The sequence below is a fragment of the Camelus ferus genome, chromosome 13, assembly GCF_009834535.1.
Source record: "Camelus ferus isolate YT-003-E chromosome 13, BCGSAC_Cfer_1.0, whole genome shotgun sequence".
In the NCBI taxonomy this organism is placed as follows: Eukaryota; Metazoa; Chordata; class Mammalia; order Artiodactyla; family Camelidae; genus Camelus; species Camelus ferus.
Window position 1 is genome coordinate 29,239,463 of NC_045708.1, and position 19,871 is coordinate 29,259,333.

The window sequence follows — 19,871 nt, forward strand, 5'->3', positions numbered from 1 at the left end:
TCCTCATATATAAAATGAGGAGCAAGACCAAGACAAGGGGAACGACCTGCCCTTTGGAGACACAGTGATTTGTCTGTTGACTGATTACGAAGACACTGGCATCTATATTGTTCTTTATTTATAAACAGATCGACATAAAGTCAGTCCAGATGGCAGCAGGGGCAGTGGTGCTGCTGACTTGCTTACAAAGGGAGCATGTGGACAGTGGAGAGGGTGCAGCCAGACTCCAGCCTGGAGACCCTTCTCTCCCATCCATCTTAGGGCCTTCCTGGCCTAAAATCATTGGGCCCAACCTTCTTCAGCAGCAATTCTGGCCAGGGCAGGGAGCTGCGGTGGGGATGGTGCAGGTGGGGACTGCAAAGGGCCCAGCGGAGGAAGAGAGGGAAGGTGACAGGGACCCTCTCCTCCCTGTGTTGATTGATGTGGTCTAGACTCGATGGGTCTGTCCGTCCTGCGGAGATGTGCCTGGGTAATGTCCTCTGAAGAGGGCTGCATCTCTCTGGATAGGGCCTGTCTGGGGCCAGGGCAGGGCAGTCTCCCTCCTCCTGCAACCCAGTGTCTGGAGTGGGAGGAGTATGACCTGGAGGGCTTGCCCAAGTGCCAGAAACAATAAATTAACAATAAGAAAAGATCTTTTTTTAAAAAAAGGTAGAGGTCTGCACCATGAGTTTGGACTTTGCGGATCTTTTGAGGAGAAGGCAGGAGCTGTGGGGGCACAAGGTGCCACACCAGGCCCGGCGGATGGCGAGGGGACCTGGCATGAGCGTCACTTCAGGGTCCCATCTTCTGAAGCCTCAGGGGTCAGCCCTTCCCTCCATCACTTGGAAGGTGTTCAGTCTAAACTCCTGGGGAGAGCCTGGCCAGGCTTGAGAAATAAATACAGGGGACCTCAGAGCCGTGGCAGGGCTGAGGGGAAGAGCAGCACCAGCCCTGGGCCCCACACTCTCCCCTCCTCCGTCCTTCATGGAAGGATGTATCATGGCAGGAGGGGTAGCAGTGGCAGCTCCACGCAGCCTCCGGGAGTCCCGAGGTGTCTGGACCTCACTGAGGTGCCTGGGAGAGGGCTGGCGGCCCTGTGCTCCACCCCTTGGTTGTCTAGCTGCGTCTCCCTGTTCAGAACTTGCCCTGCTTCAGCCGGTCAATGTGGTAGGAGAGCTTGAGAGCGGGCCCCAGCTTCAGGCCCATGTACTTCATCATCATGTCGCTGCGCAGCAGAAGCAGGGCCTTGCCATCGATCTCCTGGGGGTGGAGGGAGGCGCCATCAGAGGCCTGGGTGGCACCCAGGGAGGGGCCAGCCACATGGAATCTGGTGAACCTCCTGTGACACTAAAGCCTACTTGCTCTCCCAGCTTGTCTCCAACCACCCCTCCCCCAAACATCCTCCACCGAACACCCCAGGCTAAGCTCTTCACACACTTTTGTACCAATTTCCTTTCTCTGCTCCCAAGAAGCAGTTTCCCACCCTCCCAAACCTCTGAGATCCAGCTCAACTCCATTTCTTCCCAGGAAGCCTCCCCGGTCAGTGTGCTTGTCACTCATCACAAAGTGTTTCTGTATTGACCCTCAGTGTTACTCGGTAAGTCACTTTTCCTCCTGAGCGGCAGGGACCCCTCTGGGTGAGCCAGGCACAAAGCAGGCGCTCACTGAGACCTTCAAGCCTGATCCAAGAGCACCCTCCATACCCACCTGGCATGAAAGATTTAAATAAGCATTGAGAGGCAGCAGACATGAGTCCCCAAAACACAGAACAGCAACAAGCAGGAGGGGCTGTGAAGAAGTAGGTCTGAACCCCAAATCAGGAGTACAGTCACTGCAGGGGGATCAGCAGAAGTCCCTGGCCCCAGACCCACATGGTCACTTGAAGAGATGCTGGAGGCCCATGGAGGGGAAAGTAGAGGGAGGGGGGGGGGGACCAAGGAGGTTGGAGAATTGGGGGCCACTTGGCAAGGGACTCTTTAACTTGGACTGAAGCCCCTGATTCTCAAGCGAAGGCAGGTAGATTGGAGAGTAAGTGCTCCTAGGAAGAGGAGAGTCCTGCCCCTGGGACTGAGCCCACAGGCCACACACCCAGGAGGAATGTGGCTGAATCAGATCCTACACTAAAGGAGTGAGCTGAATTCAGTGTCCAGTGAGGGCCATCTAAGACTCAAGATTCTGCCTCTAAGTTTGTATGTGTCGCCTATGCTCAGTTTCAAGGGACCTGGAACAAATATATAGCTCATGCCCTTTAAGAGTCTATAAGTTGTAGAAGCAAGACTTCCAGTGGATACAGGAGAGATCAGGCAGGAGCACCTACGTGTTTGCGAAAGAGGTCAGCGTGGGGTCCCAGCTGAGGATCAGCTTCCCGGACAAACTGCATCACATCCTCCACTGTCCACGAAGAGGGGTCCCGGCCACCGAGTCGAGAGGCATCCCGGCTCTCCAGATACCGGTCCGACCCTGCAGGACAGGAGGGCACCTGCCATAACGGGCGAGGACTGGTCTGTAACTCCCCACCACTCTCCTTAGTGTGTCCCGATGGCCTTGTGGGTGAGGCTCACAGCAGTGTCAGGCAACCGAGGGAGGGAAGGGTTTTTCCAAAAAGGGACCAAGGGTCTAAGACTCTACTTCAGTCAAATCTTAAGGGTAGGTCTGATTCTGGACATGGTCAGAAGGACTTTTACACTGAGGTGGTGATTGAGCCTGGACCTGAGTCAGGGGATTACTTGGGTTTGAGGGGGCTGGTGGGTGAGGCTGCTTTTGCCTTGGATCTGGGCACCATTTCTAGAGAGACCTTGGGAGCCGGGCAGGGTTAGAGCCAAGTCCTTGGGGCCCAGGGAGAAAAAAAGTGATGAGTAATAATACCCTGTTCCTATTCCAATGCCTGGAGAATAGTTGACTATGCTGTAGCCACACACATGAAGGCAGAACACAGTTTTGCCTTGGCTGCCAGGAATCTCAACGTTAATTTAGTATTTTGCTTAGAGCTTTTATCTCAATTTTGTCTCAAAAACAGCTCCTCCTATTTTCCTTGTGGGATCTGAGCTCTCTGCACTTTGATCATCACCTGCACAGATCTCAGCCATGTTTCATTGTCTCTGCCTGGAACATGGCCTCCTCCTCTGCCTCCAGTTTCTCCTTTTCTTTTGGCAAACTACAACTTAGCTAAAGCAAGAGTTGGCTTCAAGGACCAGCTCCTTCATGAAACTTTTCCAGTCTAATCCTGAAATAATTGGTCTCACGAAGCATTTCGTGTATCTCTTGGTTATAGCTCAATCTCTACAGATTTCTCCCCATCACATCACTAATAATCTATTCTCCATAAAGCAGTCAAAATAACCTTTAAAAAGTAACTGGATCATGTCAACTCTCCCAAAAAACTCAATGCAATGTCCTTGCACTGCACACCTGAAATAAAGCTGAACCCCTTACCATGGTCTAGAAGGTATCCCATCATCTGGCCCTTTCTACCTTTGACCTCATGATCCCCTTCTCTCCACTTTGCTTGCCAAGCTCCAGACACTCTGGCTTTCTTTCTGCTTCTTGAATAAGCTATGTTTTTATTCTTTGATCTGCAATTTCCTCTGCCTAAGATGTTCTTTTCCCCAGATCTTTGCATACCTGATTCCTTTCCAACATTTAGGTCTCAAGCATTAATTCCTCTGAGAGGCCTTCCCTGATAGCCCAATAAAAGTACTCAATTCCCCATAAAATCACTCTCAATTTAATTATTCTAGTTTTTTTCTTCCCAGCATACATCACAACATAAAATCATATCATGTATTTATGTTTATTATCTGTCTTCTTCTATTTTGCTCCCTGCTATCTTCTTGTGATATTATGATTAATAACAAGAAACATACATATTTGGTCTTCATCTCCTTTTCTGGCACAGAACTCCTAAAACTCTTGGGATTTCCTAAGTGGTGAAAAAAATAAAGGTGTTTTTTGCTATTCACAAGCTCCTTTCAACTACGCCTGAGTATGTTAATGAGGTGACTTTTGGAAAGCCCCTAAGGATAGGAGCTGGTTGCCAGAGGAACCAACCAGAAGATTAGAAGGTGGGAACTTTCAGTCCCACCCTACCAACCTCCAGGGAAGGGGGAGGGGCTAGAGATTGAAGTCAATCACCAATGGCCAATGACTTAATCTTGCCTATGTAATGAAGCCTCCAGAAAAGCCCAAATGACAGGGTTCAGTGTGCTTCTGGGCTGGTGACTGCACGGAGGTGCTGGGAAAGCGGTGCCCCCAGGGAGGGCTGGGCAGCTCCACACCCCTCCCCATACCTTCCCCTACAAATCTCTCCCATCAGGCTGCTCCTGAATTGCATCCTTTTATTTAAAAAATTGATAACCTAATGAGTAAATAGTTTTCCTGACCTCTGTGAGATGCTGTAGCAAATTAATCAAACCCAAGGAAGGGATGACTGTGGGAACCTATAATTTATAGCCAGTCAGGTAGAAGCACAGGTAACAACTTGGACTTTTCAACTGGGAATGGTGATGGTGTCAGTCTTGTGGGACTGAGCCCTTAACCTGTGGGATCTGACACTACCTCTAGGTAGCTCTTGTCAGCACTGAGTTAAACTGCAGGACAGCCAGCTGGTGTCACAGAACTGCTTGGTGTGTGGAGACCCACACGTCTGGTGGCAGAAGTGAAGCAGTGTTGAACAGAGTGCTGAGTGCGGGGAGACACACAGGAGGACAGTGTTTCCCTTTCACAGGGCGTGGAAGAGTGCCTGCTCTGCCACAGCAGATGTTCAGAAACATTTGCTGAATGAATGAGCATATGTAAAAGCTCCTTGCATAGCTGCCTGCCTCCCCTATCAGACTATGTCTGTCTTGAGGGCAGGGACCTTGCCTTGCTCGTGTCTACACCCTCCCCACCCAGGAGATGCCCAGTCAACAGCTAAGTGGCAGAGATGAAACATACCTGTGGAAGGGACCTACTCTTCAACCATGTTTTGCAGAGGCTAAAGATCTCCTCTCATTTTCCCTCATTCTGGGCCCAGCTCTAAAAGCTGCTGCACACTTGGCTTGGCCCACCCCCTGCTGCCTGGGGAAGAGACTCAGACATATTGTCTCAGCTGGGCACTGACCAGACCAGGGGAGGAGTGTGCTGGAGCAAGCAGGGTGATTGGAGCCATAGAAATTCCAATGGCTTTTTTAGAGTGTATAGTAGAGGGAAGTTGGAGTAGGCCATGTGAGCCAGCCACTTCTCCCTGCCCTAAAAGTCTACTGTGATGCTGAGACAGAAACCAGCTGCAGAGATTATGGAGAGCAGAGAGGAGATACGCACATAAATGTGTCCTTCTTGGGTGGGAGGAGTGGTGATGCATGTAACAGAGGACCATGTAGGCCACTGAAAAACCACTGGCTTCTCTGAAGACTGGTTTTGAGCAGAGAAATGACATGAACCAACTTACGTTCTCACAGTCTATGTTGATAACAGACTTTAGAGGGGAAAGGACAGAAGCAGGGGAGACCAGTTGAAAAGGAGATGACTATACTAGTCCAGGCAAGAGATGACTGGCATGTACCAGAGATGACGTGGTGAAGAGTGGTCTGACATGTGAACATTATACAGAATCCCCAGCATTGTCAGCTCATTTGACCCTTAAAACAGCTTTTGAAGGAAGTATCATCATCTTTAGTTTAGAGATGAAGGAACTGAGGCCCAGAGAAGTGAAGTGGCTTGCCCAGGACCACACGGCTAGGAAGGAGACAAGTTAGTGCCCTGTCTGTCTTTCCCTATTCCCGTTTCTGCAGATAGACTATCCCAGGGTTCTCCTCCGCCACTCAGTGGGCACAGCTGGTGGGCACACTTCAGGGCTCCACTGTGGACCTCGCTGGGGTTCGGGCCAGGGAGGGGCACCCAGGCTTCTCTCCCTGTCCCAGCCTTCCTGAGAGCCCGCTCTCCTGAGGCCACTTCTTACCACTGCAGGCCTTGCTAGTGGAGTCTTCTTACTCTTTCACACCTCATACACCCCTGGGCAGAGGAGGCCACAGCGGGTGTGTAGATGGCATCCTCCTATCTCCCCGCTGCGGCGTTTAGAACATCCTCCTATGAGAGCTCATGTTCTTCAGAGGCCAAACATGTACCTGACCATCTGCTCTGTCTGATCACTTTCATCTATAGACCTCTGGGTTTCTGCTCTTTGTTAAATGACTTTTTGTTACTTAACTCACCACCTTCCATTCCACCCTAATTCCTGCCATAATTCTCAGAGGCAATTCATTCAACTGCCTTGCTTCCAGTGACTTTCATCTCTACTCTTCTTCAAATACCTTCTGCCAAGGCCACTGTCTGGTTCTTGCATCACTTGGAACAAATCTACTTCAGGATTTTGAACAACCCCCTCTCTGACCCCAACCTCCCATCTTCCCAACTCTCACTATAATCATTACATCACAAAGATCTCTGGCACATCAACCTTACAACTTCCCCCTCCTTCAGCCTCCCCTTGGTCTTGCTTCCTCCTGCCCTGCCCAGATCCAGTGCTGATGATCTCAGCCACTCTTCCTCCAGCCCCACAGATTACATGCTCCCACACCCCCTGTACCCTCTCGCCCTGCTAGCTTAACATAAAACCTTAATTATCAAAGTGTCTTTTCTCATCTCACATCTGGATCTCTAAGAACCACAGAAGAAAACCGTAACTCTTGCAAACTGGCAAACTAGTCTCTAAGCGCTAAGCATTGCTGGGCCTCTGGTGATTCCTGCAAACCATCCCTGCCTCCTTGATCCGTCTCCTCCTGTCTTCTTCATAGCTGTCCTGTCTTCCAGCACTCCTAGGGCCTTCCCTCTTCAGCCCTCTCTCCATTCACTAAGGGCCACAGTAAATCTTCCTTCCAGTCTCAAAGAACAAGCTATGCCTCCTTCTGTCTTATGACCGATCCCTAATCTTTCCCACCACCCTCCAAGGCCTTACTTTCTCCTCTTTCTTACATCCTTAATTTCTTCTTCTTGGAAGGCTCACGTTGTCTGCTGATACACATGCCAGAGTGCACCACTCTAGAAGACTTTATTTTGAAGCTCACCTCTTTCTTCTCTCATCAAATTCTCCTTGATATCCTGACCACTGCGATCTGCCCTCACCACCTTCAGCACCCATGAGCTGCTCTTGCTACGATCACCAATTACCCACTAATCACCATATCCGATAGAAACTTCTCAGTCCTTATTCTACCAAACCTTTTTAGACTGTACTCTTAGTAAAACACTCTCTGTACTCCTGGCCACCACGATATCACATTCTTCTGTTTTTTCTCACATTTGACTATTCCTTTATCTCCTTGGTGGGGTCCACTTCTTGTTTCCTCCTCCTGAACTTTGTTGGTTCCCTGAAATCCCTCTTTGGTTCCCTGTTCTTTTCATTCTAGACGTCCTCCTGGGAAGTGGGTCTCATTCACCCCACAGCTTCAACTTGCATCTATATGCCAAATATTTAACTTCAGCTCAGTCCTCTTCCCTGAGGATCAGACCTGCATAGCCACTGCCTGTGGGGTATCACTTAGATGACCCATGGGTTCCCTGCCCTTCTTTCTCTTCTATGGTTGGTTCCCTCTCTCAGTGAATGAAACCACCACCTATCCAGCCACCCCTTTCAGAAACCTGGGAGACGTTTCCACTCCTTCCTCACAACCCTCAAATCTAATTAAATTTACTGCATGAACAGTTTTCAAATCTATTCTCCGTTCTACAAACCTTCTACCCTAATCTAGGCCTTTGTCATTTCTGGTCAGGGCTATGCTAGTAACTTCCTAAGTGGTCTCTCTAGTTTTTTCCTTCCTCAAATCCATCCTCAACACAGTAGTCAATGATCTATTGGAAACACAAACCCGTTTAAGTCTTGCCTTTAATTAAAAGTCTCCGTAACTTCGCACTACCTACAAGATCAACTCCAAACTCTTTAATATGACACTTAAAGCCCTCTATGATATAATCCCTGCCACTTCCAGGATTTTCTCTTTAAAGTCACAGAATTATATTTTGTTTTTCAGCAATACCAAGCTGCATGCAGCTCCTGGCACAATCTGTGTTAGCGCTTATCCCTCTGCCCTGTTCGTGCTGTACTCTCTTCCCTGGAAAGCTCTCCCTCCCCTACCACCCCGATACATTCATACAGTTGACCTTTAAAATCTCAGACACTTTCTCCAGGAAGCTTCCCGTGGCTACCAAGCTTGGGTTAGGTGTTCCTTCTGGCAGTCTCCATACAACGCAAAGCTTATCTCTGTAGCCACACTCAGATGGTTGTTTTACAACTATCTATTTAAGTGTTTGTCTCTCCCACAAAACTCTGAGCTCCCTGAGGACAAGAAGTGATTGATTTTTGTATCCTCCATGACAAACACAGATGGTGTTCAAATAAATGACTAACAAATGAATGAATGAATGACTCCTTTCCTGTCCTTTTGGCTCTAGTTCTTTGGCTCTGAGTTTCTGTTATTCTCCAGCCAATCCTAGAGCTTCAATTGCTCCCCAGGTGCCTAGCCAGGCACAATGGTAGCCCAGAACCCAGTCACCACCAGGCAGGGGACAATAGAGTGAAGTCCTTTCTGGTCTCCCAGGGCTCAGGAAGGAATGGAGGAAAGAATGAGACAAGGCAGGAGAGCCAGAACTCTGAAAAGCTTACCCCTCGAACAGAGCCTATGCACAGCTGAGGCAGTGCTCAGTGGGAGGCCACAGGATGGAAGCAAAGGCCGGTACCCAGGGGTTCGAACATTTTGCGAGGTGCTGACAAGGTTGGTGGGATTCATGGTGGAGTCCATTGAGTCTGAGTGTGGCTCCAAGGACTGGGCCAGACTATTTCCCAGGGCAAAGGTCTCACCTGGAAAACAGTAAAACCAAAGTTAGAGCAGGGACTAGCCTGGAAGGACTGCCAGGGTGCTGGTTCCCAGGAACCTGTCTGGGTGGAGTAAGAGCGAAATAGAGAGCCCTGGGCAGGGTCTCAGGAGGCCTGTGTACCAGTCATGGCTCTGGCTCTCACTTTAGTCAAGTCCAGTGCCACTCTCTGGATTTGGATCTCCTCAGAGACTCTTCCTCTTACATTAGATGGTCTTTGAGTTTTCTTCTGGTCTGGATGTCTTATGCTTTTTTTCTGGATAAGGAAAGAAAGAAATGAAAGAAGAAAGAAAGAAAAAAGAAAGAAGAAAGGAATAAAGGAGAAAGGAAGAATGAAGGAAGAAAGGAAGAAGAAGAAGGAAGAAGAAAGGAAGAACGGAATAAGGAAGAAGAGAGAAGAAGAGAAATCAGATAATAAAGAATGAAATCCGAGACAGCGCAAGAGAAGACCGAACGCTCCTACGCACAACGCCTCTCGACACTCCCAAATCAATCGCCCCCCCTCGCTCTTTCTTCTTTCTGTCTGTTGCTTGAGGCATCGTCCTTCCGGCCTTCCTCCTCCTCCAGGACGGAGGTTTTTCTCTCTATTCGGAAGAAGCTACCCTAACACACAAGATGCTAGAGCAGGGAGGGAAGAGGGGTGCAGAGGAAGAAATACACTTGCATAGATGAAGGCACTTTCGAAGCTGACCCTCTCAACCAGCAGGACGTCTAAGAAATGTTTCTTAATGGCTGGCTAGAAGCCTGCCTGCAAAGGATCTGCTACTGTGTTCCCTCCCTCCCTTCATATTTGCCTTGTTCTATGGAAACATTCAAAGGAAGCTGGGGTTGTGCAATAACGAGAGTGTGGGCATGGAGACCAGGATCTGGGTTAGAATTTGGCTCTGCCACTCAGCAGGCAAGGTGCTTCCCTCAAAACCTCAGCCTCCTAATCTATAACATGGAAGGCCTCTTTCTTCCAAGGAATTTGTGAATATCAAAAGAGAATGGCTATGAAAGCCTTTATAAAGGGAATCTCATCCTGACATTTCTACACCATGGCCATGGCCGGAACCCCAAGCAGGAGCCCCTAATCACTGCACTACAGAACCTGAAGCAGATTCTCCCATGGTTGGCTTTTACCCACACCAAGTCAGGTCACCCACACCTCAGCCCCGGCCACTGCATTCTCAGCTTATGGGAGATGTCTTGGGTACTGGACCATACACCCTGACCTTTGTGGTTTTTCTTAAAGATTGGGTGTTTAGATAATGCTTGGGATTCATTTAGAGCCTCTGATGAACACTAAATTCAAACAGATCGTCTGGCACACAAAAAGACCTCTGGGACAAGATGGTTTAAAATTTTAGGACTACTTTCTAATATTCACCTAAAATCTCTTGGTAACCATGGGATTATAGTCAAACCTAGCATGAGACAGCTACTCATCTTATCTCAGGAAGTTTAACTGATGAGGCCCCTCCCTAGAAATGGTTCTGAAGAGAGAAGTCTCTGAGGCTCCAGGATACCGCACTCCATTTCTGCAGGTGAGGTTTTAGATTCCTAGTTTCTAAGAGAGATGATTATACAGTAGTGTCTCAGTTTGAGACAAGAACAGGAATCCAATCCAGGAAACAAGGTACCTGGGTTCTACTTCTGGGATCCTGCCTTTTACCAAGTACATGATCCAAGGCAAGATGTTTGTCTTCTTTGAGAACCAGTTTCCTCATCTGTAAAATGGCGAAAAATCACCCTCTGTTATGCTGAGAGCATCAAATGAGAAAACAGAATGGGATGGACTTTACAAAGGTGGGGAGCTGTATTTTATTCTTCATTCAGATTTGGAGTGGCAAATCCAAGTTCTCTGCAATAGCTCAAGAAAAAGGTGAACTCTAATTTCTATATTTATCAGCACGGTAATAATCTCACCTTTTCAGCCCTCATTTTACTCAGTGAAGACTGGAAGGAGTTCACCTGCTTCACATGAGCTAACAGATGTGAAGAATAATTATGATGACAATGCCAGGGGCTTACCAGATGCTGACGCAAAATCAGTGTCTCTTCCTCTTGGCAGTGTTGAGCATGGCAACTGAAATCTGGATTTTGAGTTGAGGGGTCTGAAAATCTGGACTAGTTGCACCTGGACTAGGCAAGGTCATTAAATCTTATCCTAATGAGATGCAGAGGAAAAATGAAATATGCCCAAAGCTCTGGGAGGTCCCAGTCTGCTGAAGGCTGATCAAATGAGACCCTGACTACCATCAGGAGGATAATGTCAGGGTAGAAGACTGCTATGCTTTCCAGCTGTACTTCACAGAGCCCTGTACAACTCCCAGCTTCTGGGTAGAGCTCTGGGCAGCATCCCAGCTTCTATCAAAACAGCTCTGGTTTTAACTTTTGCATACCAGTTTCATATAATCTTACCTTTGCAAAAAAGGAGTTCCACTACTAAAATAAAACAAGCTTTGAAACCACTGGCCCAGAGATCAGAATTTGGGGCTGGAAGACTTGAGTTCTATTCCTGGTATGATCATTAGTCAATGATCACCATCCTTTTTCTGGGATTCAGTTTGTGCATCTATAACATGGAGATGAAAACACTTAACCTCAGAGGGTCAATGTGAATTACATTTTCTATTGATATGCTGGAGACATGAGAACAATCAGCATGAGAGGGAGCTCATTCATTCATTCAACAAACATTTGTTGAGGACCCTTTGTGTCCTGGTCACTGTGGTACGTATGGGATATGCAGAGGTAGACAGAGACAATGACCTTGCTCTTACATGCTTATTTTCAGTGAGAAGCATATCTTCTGAGTATCACATTGCAGGGCTGAACTTAAAAACTAGAGTTCCTGGTGGAGGATGACCAGAATGGTGGTGAGAGGCCTAGAACTCATGGCAAAAGAGAATGAGCCTGGGAATACACAGTCTGGAGAAAAGCCAGGGGAGACAGACACCCTAAGGGCAGTCATGGGAAGGGAAGAGGGCTGGAGACAGATTTGTTCTTTTGGAAGGCAGAGAGAACAGGGGGCAGGAGTTATAAGAATGTAGATTTTAGCTCAAAAAGGAAGGTATTTTAGTGATCAAAAGTGTCCAACAACAAAACTGATTGCCAAAGGTGACTGGGAACAACATATCATTAGGAGTTTTTAAGCAGAAGTCAGACAACCACCCTTGTCCTCTGGGCTAGACACTAGATCATCTCGAAAGCCATTTCTGCTTCTGAGGTTCAAGGACTCTGTGCTCAGAAGTCTGCTTTCCCCTTCATGAGGGTGAACTGAATGACCAAGAAACAATTAGAATTATGGATCTAAGAAAATTCTTACACCAACACAGGACTCAGCGACCAGCCCAGGTCTTATGTATGCTTAAGTCTCTCCCATGTAAAAAAAATCTCTCTCTTAACCACGTGTCCCACATCCTCTACTAAGTACTCTTGCATTCAACAAATATTATTAAATACATACTGTGTGACTCTTAGGGTGATGGATACTGAGAATGGTGAAAAAGATAGATATCACTCCTTCCTTCATGGATTATTTAATCTAGCAGGGAGAATGACAAAATACAAGCTGAGAAATAGAAATTATTATAAATATTATTAAGGAAAGAGATAGGGGATTGAGACAGAAAACAACAGGGAGAGCTTTCTTAGGTGAGGAGACCCTGTGAGGCTTCTCTGACAACTTGATGTTTAAGCTGTGCTCTGAAGAAGAGTCCATGTGGAGGTGTGTTAGGCAGTATGTGCTTGGTTTTATGGGTCACTGGAGACCCTCAATGAATCCCAAGCATTATCTAAACATCTGATCTCTAAGAAAAACTACAAAGGATGGGAATGTGGTGCAGGACCCAGGATATTCCCCACATGCAGAGAATTCTATGGGAAGGGCTATGGAACTGACTAGGTTTGGGTAGGATCACGGGAAAGAATCTGCTGTGGGTTCTCTGGTGCAATGGCTAAGGGTTGCTGCCTGGTCACATTCAGAAAGACAGTGAGGTAGAAGCAGCTTGTAATAGTCATGGAAATGGGGAAAAACAGGTAGCTAAAATATAGGGAACAAAGAGATGAGTTTGGAAAGGTAAGCAGAGACCAGATCATGCAGGACACTGCAATCCAGAGTAAGACATCTGGATTTTATTATAAGTGCATTAGAATGCCACTAAAGAGTTTTAAGTGGAGGAGTGCCATAATCTAATTTGTGCTTTAAGAAGACCATTTGGGCTATTAAGTAGACAATGGACCAGAGAGGAACAAGAGAGGTAGTAAGGGGACAAGAGAGGCTAGAAAAGATCTCTCAGGCCAGGAGAGGGAAGATGATGGTAAAGGCAGTAGAGATATAAAATATACATGGATTCAAGATACATTTTGGATTTCCACTGCCACAGCCCTGGAGTAGCAAGGATCCAATAAACCCTATTGCTTGAAACAACAGAAAGGAAGGGCAAAAAATATGAAGAACAGTTTTCAGACACTGAACATTAGGTAGTGCAGGACAGTGATTTCTCAAAAAGGGGAAACAGGTGAGGTGAGCCCTGGCTTGCTCCCAGCTTACTGTCTGGAGAGTTTCCAGGCCACAGTGCAGGGAGGGGAAAATCAGACAGAGCCCAGTGATCTCCCAGAGTTGAGGAGATGGAGCTGGGAGTCCAGGTAGAACACGGAGCTGAAGTTCACAGGCAAGAGTACTGGACAGGTGATTTAACTATATTTCATATGTTCAAGAAGGTAAAGCAAAGACTGAGCATGTTAAGCAGAGACACTGAAGATAAAAAAAGATCCATATTGAACTTCTAGAAGTGAAAATACGATGTCTGAGATGAAAAATACTTGGGATGGATTAACAGCAGATCAGACACTGCAGAAGAAATGACCAACTAACTTTACCATAGCTATAGAATTTATCCAAAGTAAAACACAGAAAAAAGGCTAAAAAAAATTTTAAAGGCATCAGTAAACTGTGGGAAAATTTCAAGAGGATTAATATATGTCTAATTGGAGTACCCAGAGGAGAGGTGACAGAAAATATATATGAGAACGAATTACAGAAATTTTTTCAAATTTGATGTCAACTATAAACCCACATATCCAATAAGCTCAGTGAACCCCAAACACAGGAGGCATGAAGTAAACCTCAGCAAAGCACAGCATAATCAAGTTGCTTAAATAGAAAACCTAAAAAGCATCCAGAGGAAAAAGATGCACAGAACAGACCAAGATAAGAATGATAGCAGACTTCTTATCAGAGACAACACTAGCAGAAGGCAACAGAGCCACATCTTTAGGGTGGCTCCTAAACAACAAAAAAGTCAACCTGAGGCTCTAAAACTCAGCACAAGTACTTTTCAAAAACAGAGACACAAAAGCTGAAAGAACTCAACTACAGCAGACCATAACTATGAGGAATGTTAAAGAAAGTCCTTCAGGCAGAGAATGAGATCGTATGAGAGGTGGCTCTACACTAAAGAATGAAGAGTAGCAGAAATGGCAACTGTGAAAGGGTAAATATAAAACAAATTTTATTTGAAAAAAAAAAAACTTTAAAAGATAATTACCTATTTAAAGTAAAATAATAACAATGTAAAGTGGATTTATAATATGTGTAAAAGTAAAATGTATTAATTATAATAGCATAAATGCCAGGAGGAAAAAGTGTACTGTTTTGAGGTTCTTATGCTATATGTAAAGGGATATGATTATTACTTCAAAGTAGATGGTGATATGTAAAAAAATGTATAATATAAACTAAAGCAATTACTACAATAACAAAGAGTTACAGCTAACAAGCCAACAAGAGAAATAGAATAGAATTATTAAGAAACTGGATTAATCCATAGGAAGGCAGAAGAAAAGGGAAAAAGGGCACACCGAACAGATGGAACAAATCTCTCCACCCACACCTTTTTCCCTTTGTTCTTTCAGGTCCTAAAAAGTACAGATCTGGGCTAAACTGTCCTTTCATTTGGATAATTACACTAATGGTACTTGTGGTATGAAAGACAAGGTCTGGGTATTGTGTAGGAGGGGAAAGCTGAGACAAAAGCAAACAAAATTATTTTGCATCATAAATGAATTTGGAGCTGCCTGCTGACGGCCTAAAATGGAGGAGGTATGGGATGGAGGGAACAGAGAAATCAGAGGAAAAAGGGAATTCTCCAAACCCTAGAGTGGGTTCTAAAAAATGGCAGGAGGCTGAGGCCTAAGATGAAAGACGAGGCCAGCAAGATATCACCTATAGCATCTGATAAACACAAAGATAAAACAAAATGTTAAACTGCTTCCTGTTCTTTGTGGTAATTAATCTTTTCCCCCTCAAACCTTCAGTGTAAGTCTATTACACCGAAAAGCCTTGTGTTAGTTTTTCCTTAGGGAAATGAAGGATAAGGAGCTGGGTCAAATCGCTGGGGCAAAGTGCTGTAGGGGAGACAAGCAGCTGCGGGTGTTGACAGGGAAAGAGGGGATTAAGAACTGACTCAGAAGCAGGAGTTCTGAGCTGGAAGTATGGACTGCTACGGGGAAAATGTAACCTTATTCTGGGTTATGTGGGATGGGGGTTCCCTGTATCTAGATTTGGATATCAAAGGAAAGAATAATCCTCAAATCTAGGAGGCCTCTCAGAGTTAAAAAACCTCCAACTGGTTTCCCTGCCTACCTCTTGCTCCACCTCCCATCGTCTCTCCCACATAGTTAAGTATGCTGAGTGAGCTTTAAAAAACGAAAGTCTGATTATGTTATTTCCATACACAATCATGGCTGTAAACACTTCAGTGGGTCCCCTCTGCTTAGTGACACAGTTTAAGGTCTGTAACATGGCCAAGCCGACCTTTGCTGCCTGGGCCTCTGCTACCGCTCCAGCCTCACCTCTTCCCTTCTAGTTTATATGTCAGCCGCACTCAACATTCAGTGCCTCTGAAACAAGTCATTTTTCCTCTTGCCCCTCCGTCCCACATGCTCCTCAGTCAACAAGAACACTCTGCATCATTCCCTTCCTCCACCTCTTTCGGTCTGTGGCATCTTTACCTGATTATTCTACTCCTTCAGGTCAAAGCTTATATCATCTTTTCTGGAAAGTCTTCCCTGACATATCCGGTTTGAACTCTTGAACTCTGAACTTGTTCCGTTAAAGTGCTCATCACCATGAATTAATTTATTTGCTTGTTTGTTCATATTCTCTACCAGGCTATAAACGCTGTGGGTGCAAGGACCTTGACTCTTAGTTTACAATGGAATCCCTCATGCCTAAATCAGAGCTTGGCATTGGGCAGTCAGTAAATACTGGGCTGACTGACTGTCTGACTGAACAATGGAATCACTACAGTTTCAGTTAATTATGAACATTTGAGTCATCTCAGAACTGTGACAGTTCTATGAGGAAAGCCTGTGTGGGAATGAAGAGGCATTCTAAGAAATTTCACAGTTCTTTTTTGGCTTTTATCCTGCAAATTTTGGGGCTTGGCAGGAGAACCACTTTATAACTAGCTCAGAAGAACTGGTGTCAGCTACAAAGACAGGCACAGGGAACTCATTGTCATGGGACAAATGAAGCACTTCCTCCAGCAGAAGGCAACCTGGGCAACTCTAAAACAGCAGACCCATAGGTTAACGCCAAGAAGATTTCAATTACAGTTAAGATTAACAGTCACTGGGATCCACTAAATTAATACACTCTCCTATTTATTACCATCAGTTTTTAGAGAACCAGAAAGAGCGCCCTCTCACTTGATCTTCATAGGCCTCTTACTTGATCCAGCCACATGTGCAGGTCTGAAGAAAAAACTCTAATCTGACATTGCCTCCCTCAGGACTCCTTCCCTGACCTCTTCTTTCACCTTACTCCTTCATCACTCCTGGCCGGGCCAGAGTACCTCTGTTCCATGCCCTTACCGCGTACATGTTTACCAGTATCTCCCACTCTCAGCTGAGAACTCTTTCAGAGCAGGGATTGAGTGTGTTTTCTTGCCATCTCCCCAGAGTCCACTATTGGATCTAACACAGAGTAAGTATTTGATAATGTCTGATGACCTGAACAATTGGCCTGAATTCTTCAAAATGCAAATGTCATGTTATAGAGGGTAGGAAAAAAAGTCTGGAAAACTGCTCTAGATTAAAAAAAAAAAAAAACCTAAAGAGACAGAATAACTAAATGCAGTAGATAATCCTTCACTGGATCTTGGATTGGGGGAAAAAAGCTATGAAGGGTACAATTGGGACAATCGAGGAAATCTGAATATGGACTACATATACCTGCTGGTAGGCTTTATCAATGTTATAGTTCTCAAATGTAATAACAGTATTGTGCTCCTTGTTCTTAGGATATACATGCATTGAAGGATCAAGTCTCTTATCTGCAGTTAACTCTCAAATGGTTCAGTAAATTTACAAACAAAAATATACAGACACAATTATAGGTATACATACTTAAAGAAACAAAGTAAATATTGCAAAAAGATAAGAGGTAAATCTAGGTGAAGAGCACATGGCTGCTCACTGTACTACTTGTACAACTTTTCTCTAGGTTAGACATTTTTCAAAATAAAACACTGGAGTTAAAAACTAAGTCTGAACTTAGGTAAGGAACCCTAGCAGGATCTGCATTTGATGACTATCAGCTATTCTGGAAAAGGGTGGTCAGTTAGGCCAAGACCCTACTGGGTAGTGTGGAGACAAGATTATAGGGAAGGGAGAGGGTTCCAGTAAGTCCCTGGATAAGAGAGGAGGTACCTTTGGATGTGGAACTAGCAGAAGTGGGTAGCCAGGCAGAAGGGTGGGAGTGATAATCACCAGATCTGAAGGGTAAAGCAAAAGAAAGCCTTTATGCAGATCAAGGTCATTGGCAGAGGTTTGGGTAATTAATCAGAAAAGTGCAGGAAATGATAAATGATAAGAGGTGGATCAAAAAGTCAGGCAGGCAGGCAGGTAGGTAGGCAGGCAGGCAGAAAAGATAAGTGAGGGAGCAAGAGGAGTCAGAAATCTAGGAAAAGCTCTGGTTTGTCTGGGCAAGAAATGGGTTTGTACCCATTCTTCCAGAATCTCAGGTAGGGCTAACTTTAATGATTGAAGTGTAGCTCAGAATTCCTGAATGCCAACAGCTGGGGAGAACCTGCCTCTGTGCACCAACTCCACCATGCCCAGTTCAGACTCCCAGTGCAATATCCTAACTATAAGTAATACCTTCTTCTGTTCTCAGAGATTTTGATGCTGAAAGAAAGCAATATAGAGTAGGTTAATGAGAAGTTCTCTCTGAAGAAAAGGCTCAGTGGGGGATCACAAATATGTCTGCAGGGACCAGATGGAGCATTTGAAATTCAGGTATCTTCTTGCCCTGCATGCAAGTCACATAAGCAATTCTCGTTTGGGTGCAGAAGTATAGACAGAGGTGATGGGGGAGAGCGAGAGGCTGGGTGAGCAGTCCCTTCCCCAAGCACGTTCTCCAGAAGTGGCACTTTTATCAGAAGTAATTCTGTTAAGACAATGACAAAAAGACAAGAGGGACGGCAGTGTGGGAATAAGACTTGTGCAGGTCAGAAGGAAGTACCTTTTGGATTTATGCTCCCTCATCACCAGACAGCACAGCCCCAGAGCTGACAGCACTACGCCTCTATTCCTCTGGCCAGGATGAGGTCCAGAGGACCCTCTTAAAGGGCCCTTCCTCCCTCTCTCCACATGACCTACCTTGCTATGTTTAAGGTTGAGCTTTCCTCCCCTCCCTGCAGTTCTGTATCCTGTGCTCCGGATCAGAGATGCCGAGTTCCATTCACTCAAACCTTTCTTGGAAGTGCTTAGTCACTGATCCAGCCACGTGGCATCCGCTTTCCCGTTGTGGGTCTGGTATGTTAACTAAGAAAGTTATTTTCCAATCTAGTTAGAAACAGCAGGAACTTGAATTGACTTGCTAGACTGGCAGTGCTGGAGGAGGTAGGGCCACATGCCAAAGGAAAGAGTGTATGGCTGGCCAATCACCAGGGAGCAAATTTCTCAATCTGTAGCCTGAGACTAAACCTTCCTGCTGGCAAGGGAGATCAGGGAGATCTACGTTAGGCCTTTGCTGCCAGATTCACACTGGGAGATGTCTTGTGACTTCACGGTGGCTCCATGTGCAGTTTAAAGCTCAGAAGGAGAACCATGGACCACCGTTTTATAGGGGTAAAAATCCAGAGGAAGAGGGTTAATCTTAGTGATAGGAGGCAACATCCTGAAGAGAGTGTAAAGATAAGAGGAGGCCAAAAAGTCCCAGATGTGGCAAAGATAAGGGACAGAAAATCAGATCCTTGGGTAGTAGGTGCCAGGCTAGTAGGCCTGAGGGCTGGCTGGCCCTGGGCCCTCACTGCTGCTGCTACTGGCCCTGCCCCCCTTTCTTAGCCCAGGCCTTGCCCCAGCTCCTACCTGGTAGGTACCTGTCGTGGCTGTGGCTGTACTCTGCGGTGGTGAGTGACAAGTGAGTCTGTGTAAAGGGCTGGTTGCCAAACAGATTGTCACTGCGAAGGTTGTGGCAGAGTTTCTCCAGGAAGCGGAGGACGTAGGTGATGCTGTTGACTGCTGGGAGGTTGAGGGTGTGCTGCTCACGGTCAAACACGGCTGTGGAGTTAAGTAAACAGGGCCGAGCACGTCAGCTTGCCAGCGCAGTGCAGCGCAGAGCTGGGCAGGAGGAGTCCAGCCCACTGCTTGCCTCAGGCTAACCTGGTTACACAGAGGCAATCAGTGCTCAAGTTTCCTCCCTCCCTCCCTCCCTTCCCCTCCCTCCCTTGAGGGTTTGATTTTTGCCTCCAACTCCAAAGGGCTTGCAATAATGGGAGTGGCCAGGCCAGGTCTGTTGCACTGGCCTGTCGGGGCTCTGGAATGGTTTTATTCAACCTGTACAAACAACGGTGAACATAATTCTATCTGCTCCATCAGCTGGCTGGGCCTCCTCCAGGAAATTTGTTCACTTAGGGTTCCATTTCCGTAAGAACTGCCCAAGGACAGACAAGCTGGGCAGAAGAGGAGAATACAGCTACTGCCAGCAATGGCCTGGGCGCACAGTCCCACCTGGATAGAGGCAACTGGAATTTCAGCAACATTTGGAACTTTTC

The 19,871-nt window shown here is 46.2% G+C and overlaps 1 protein-coding gene across 13 annotated transcripts in view; it reads right to left on the reverse strand.

The window, feature by feature from the left end:
* Positions 1–96: 96 nt before the first annotated feature.
* Positions 97–19,871, reverse strand: part of SCMH1 (Scm polycomb group protein homolog 1) — a 144,988-nt gene continuing 125,213 nt past the window's right edge. For 12 of the 13 annotated variants that reach the window (XM_032493956.1, XM_032493959.1, XM_032493966.1 and 9 more), the window contains 4 exons: positions 19,186–19,377; positions 8,615–8,809; positions 2,297–2,439; positions 97–1,239 (listed from right to left, as the gene is read on the reverse strand). In XM_032493956.1, the coding sequence (XP_032349847.1) occupies positions 1,114–1,239; positions 2,297–2,439; positions 8,615–8,809; positions 19,186–19,377 (656 nt within the window). In that variant the 3' untranslated portion in view covers positions 97–1,113. Of the gene's footprint in view, positions 1,240–2,296; positions 2,440–8,614; positions 8,810–19,185; positions 19,378–19,871 lie in introns of those variants that run through there. The other variant, XM_032493967.1, reaches the window with a different exon arrangement.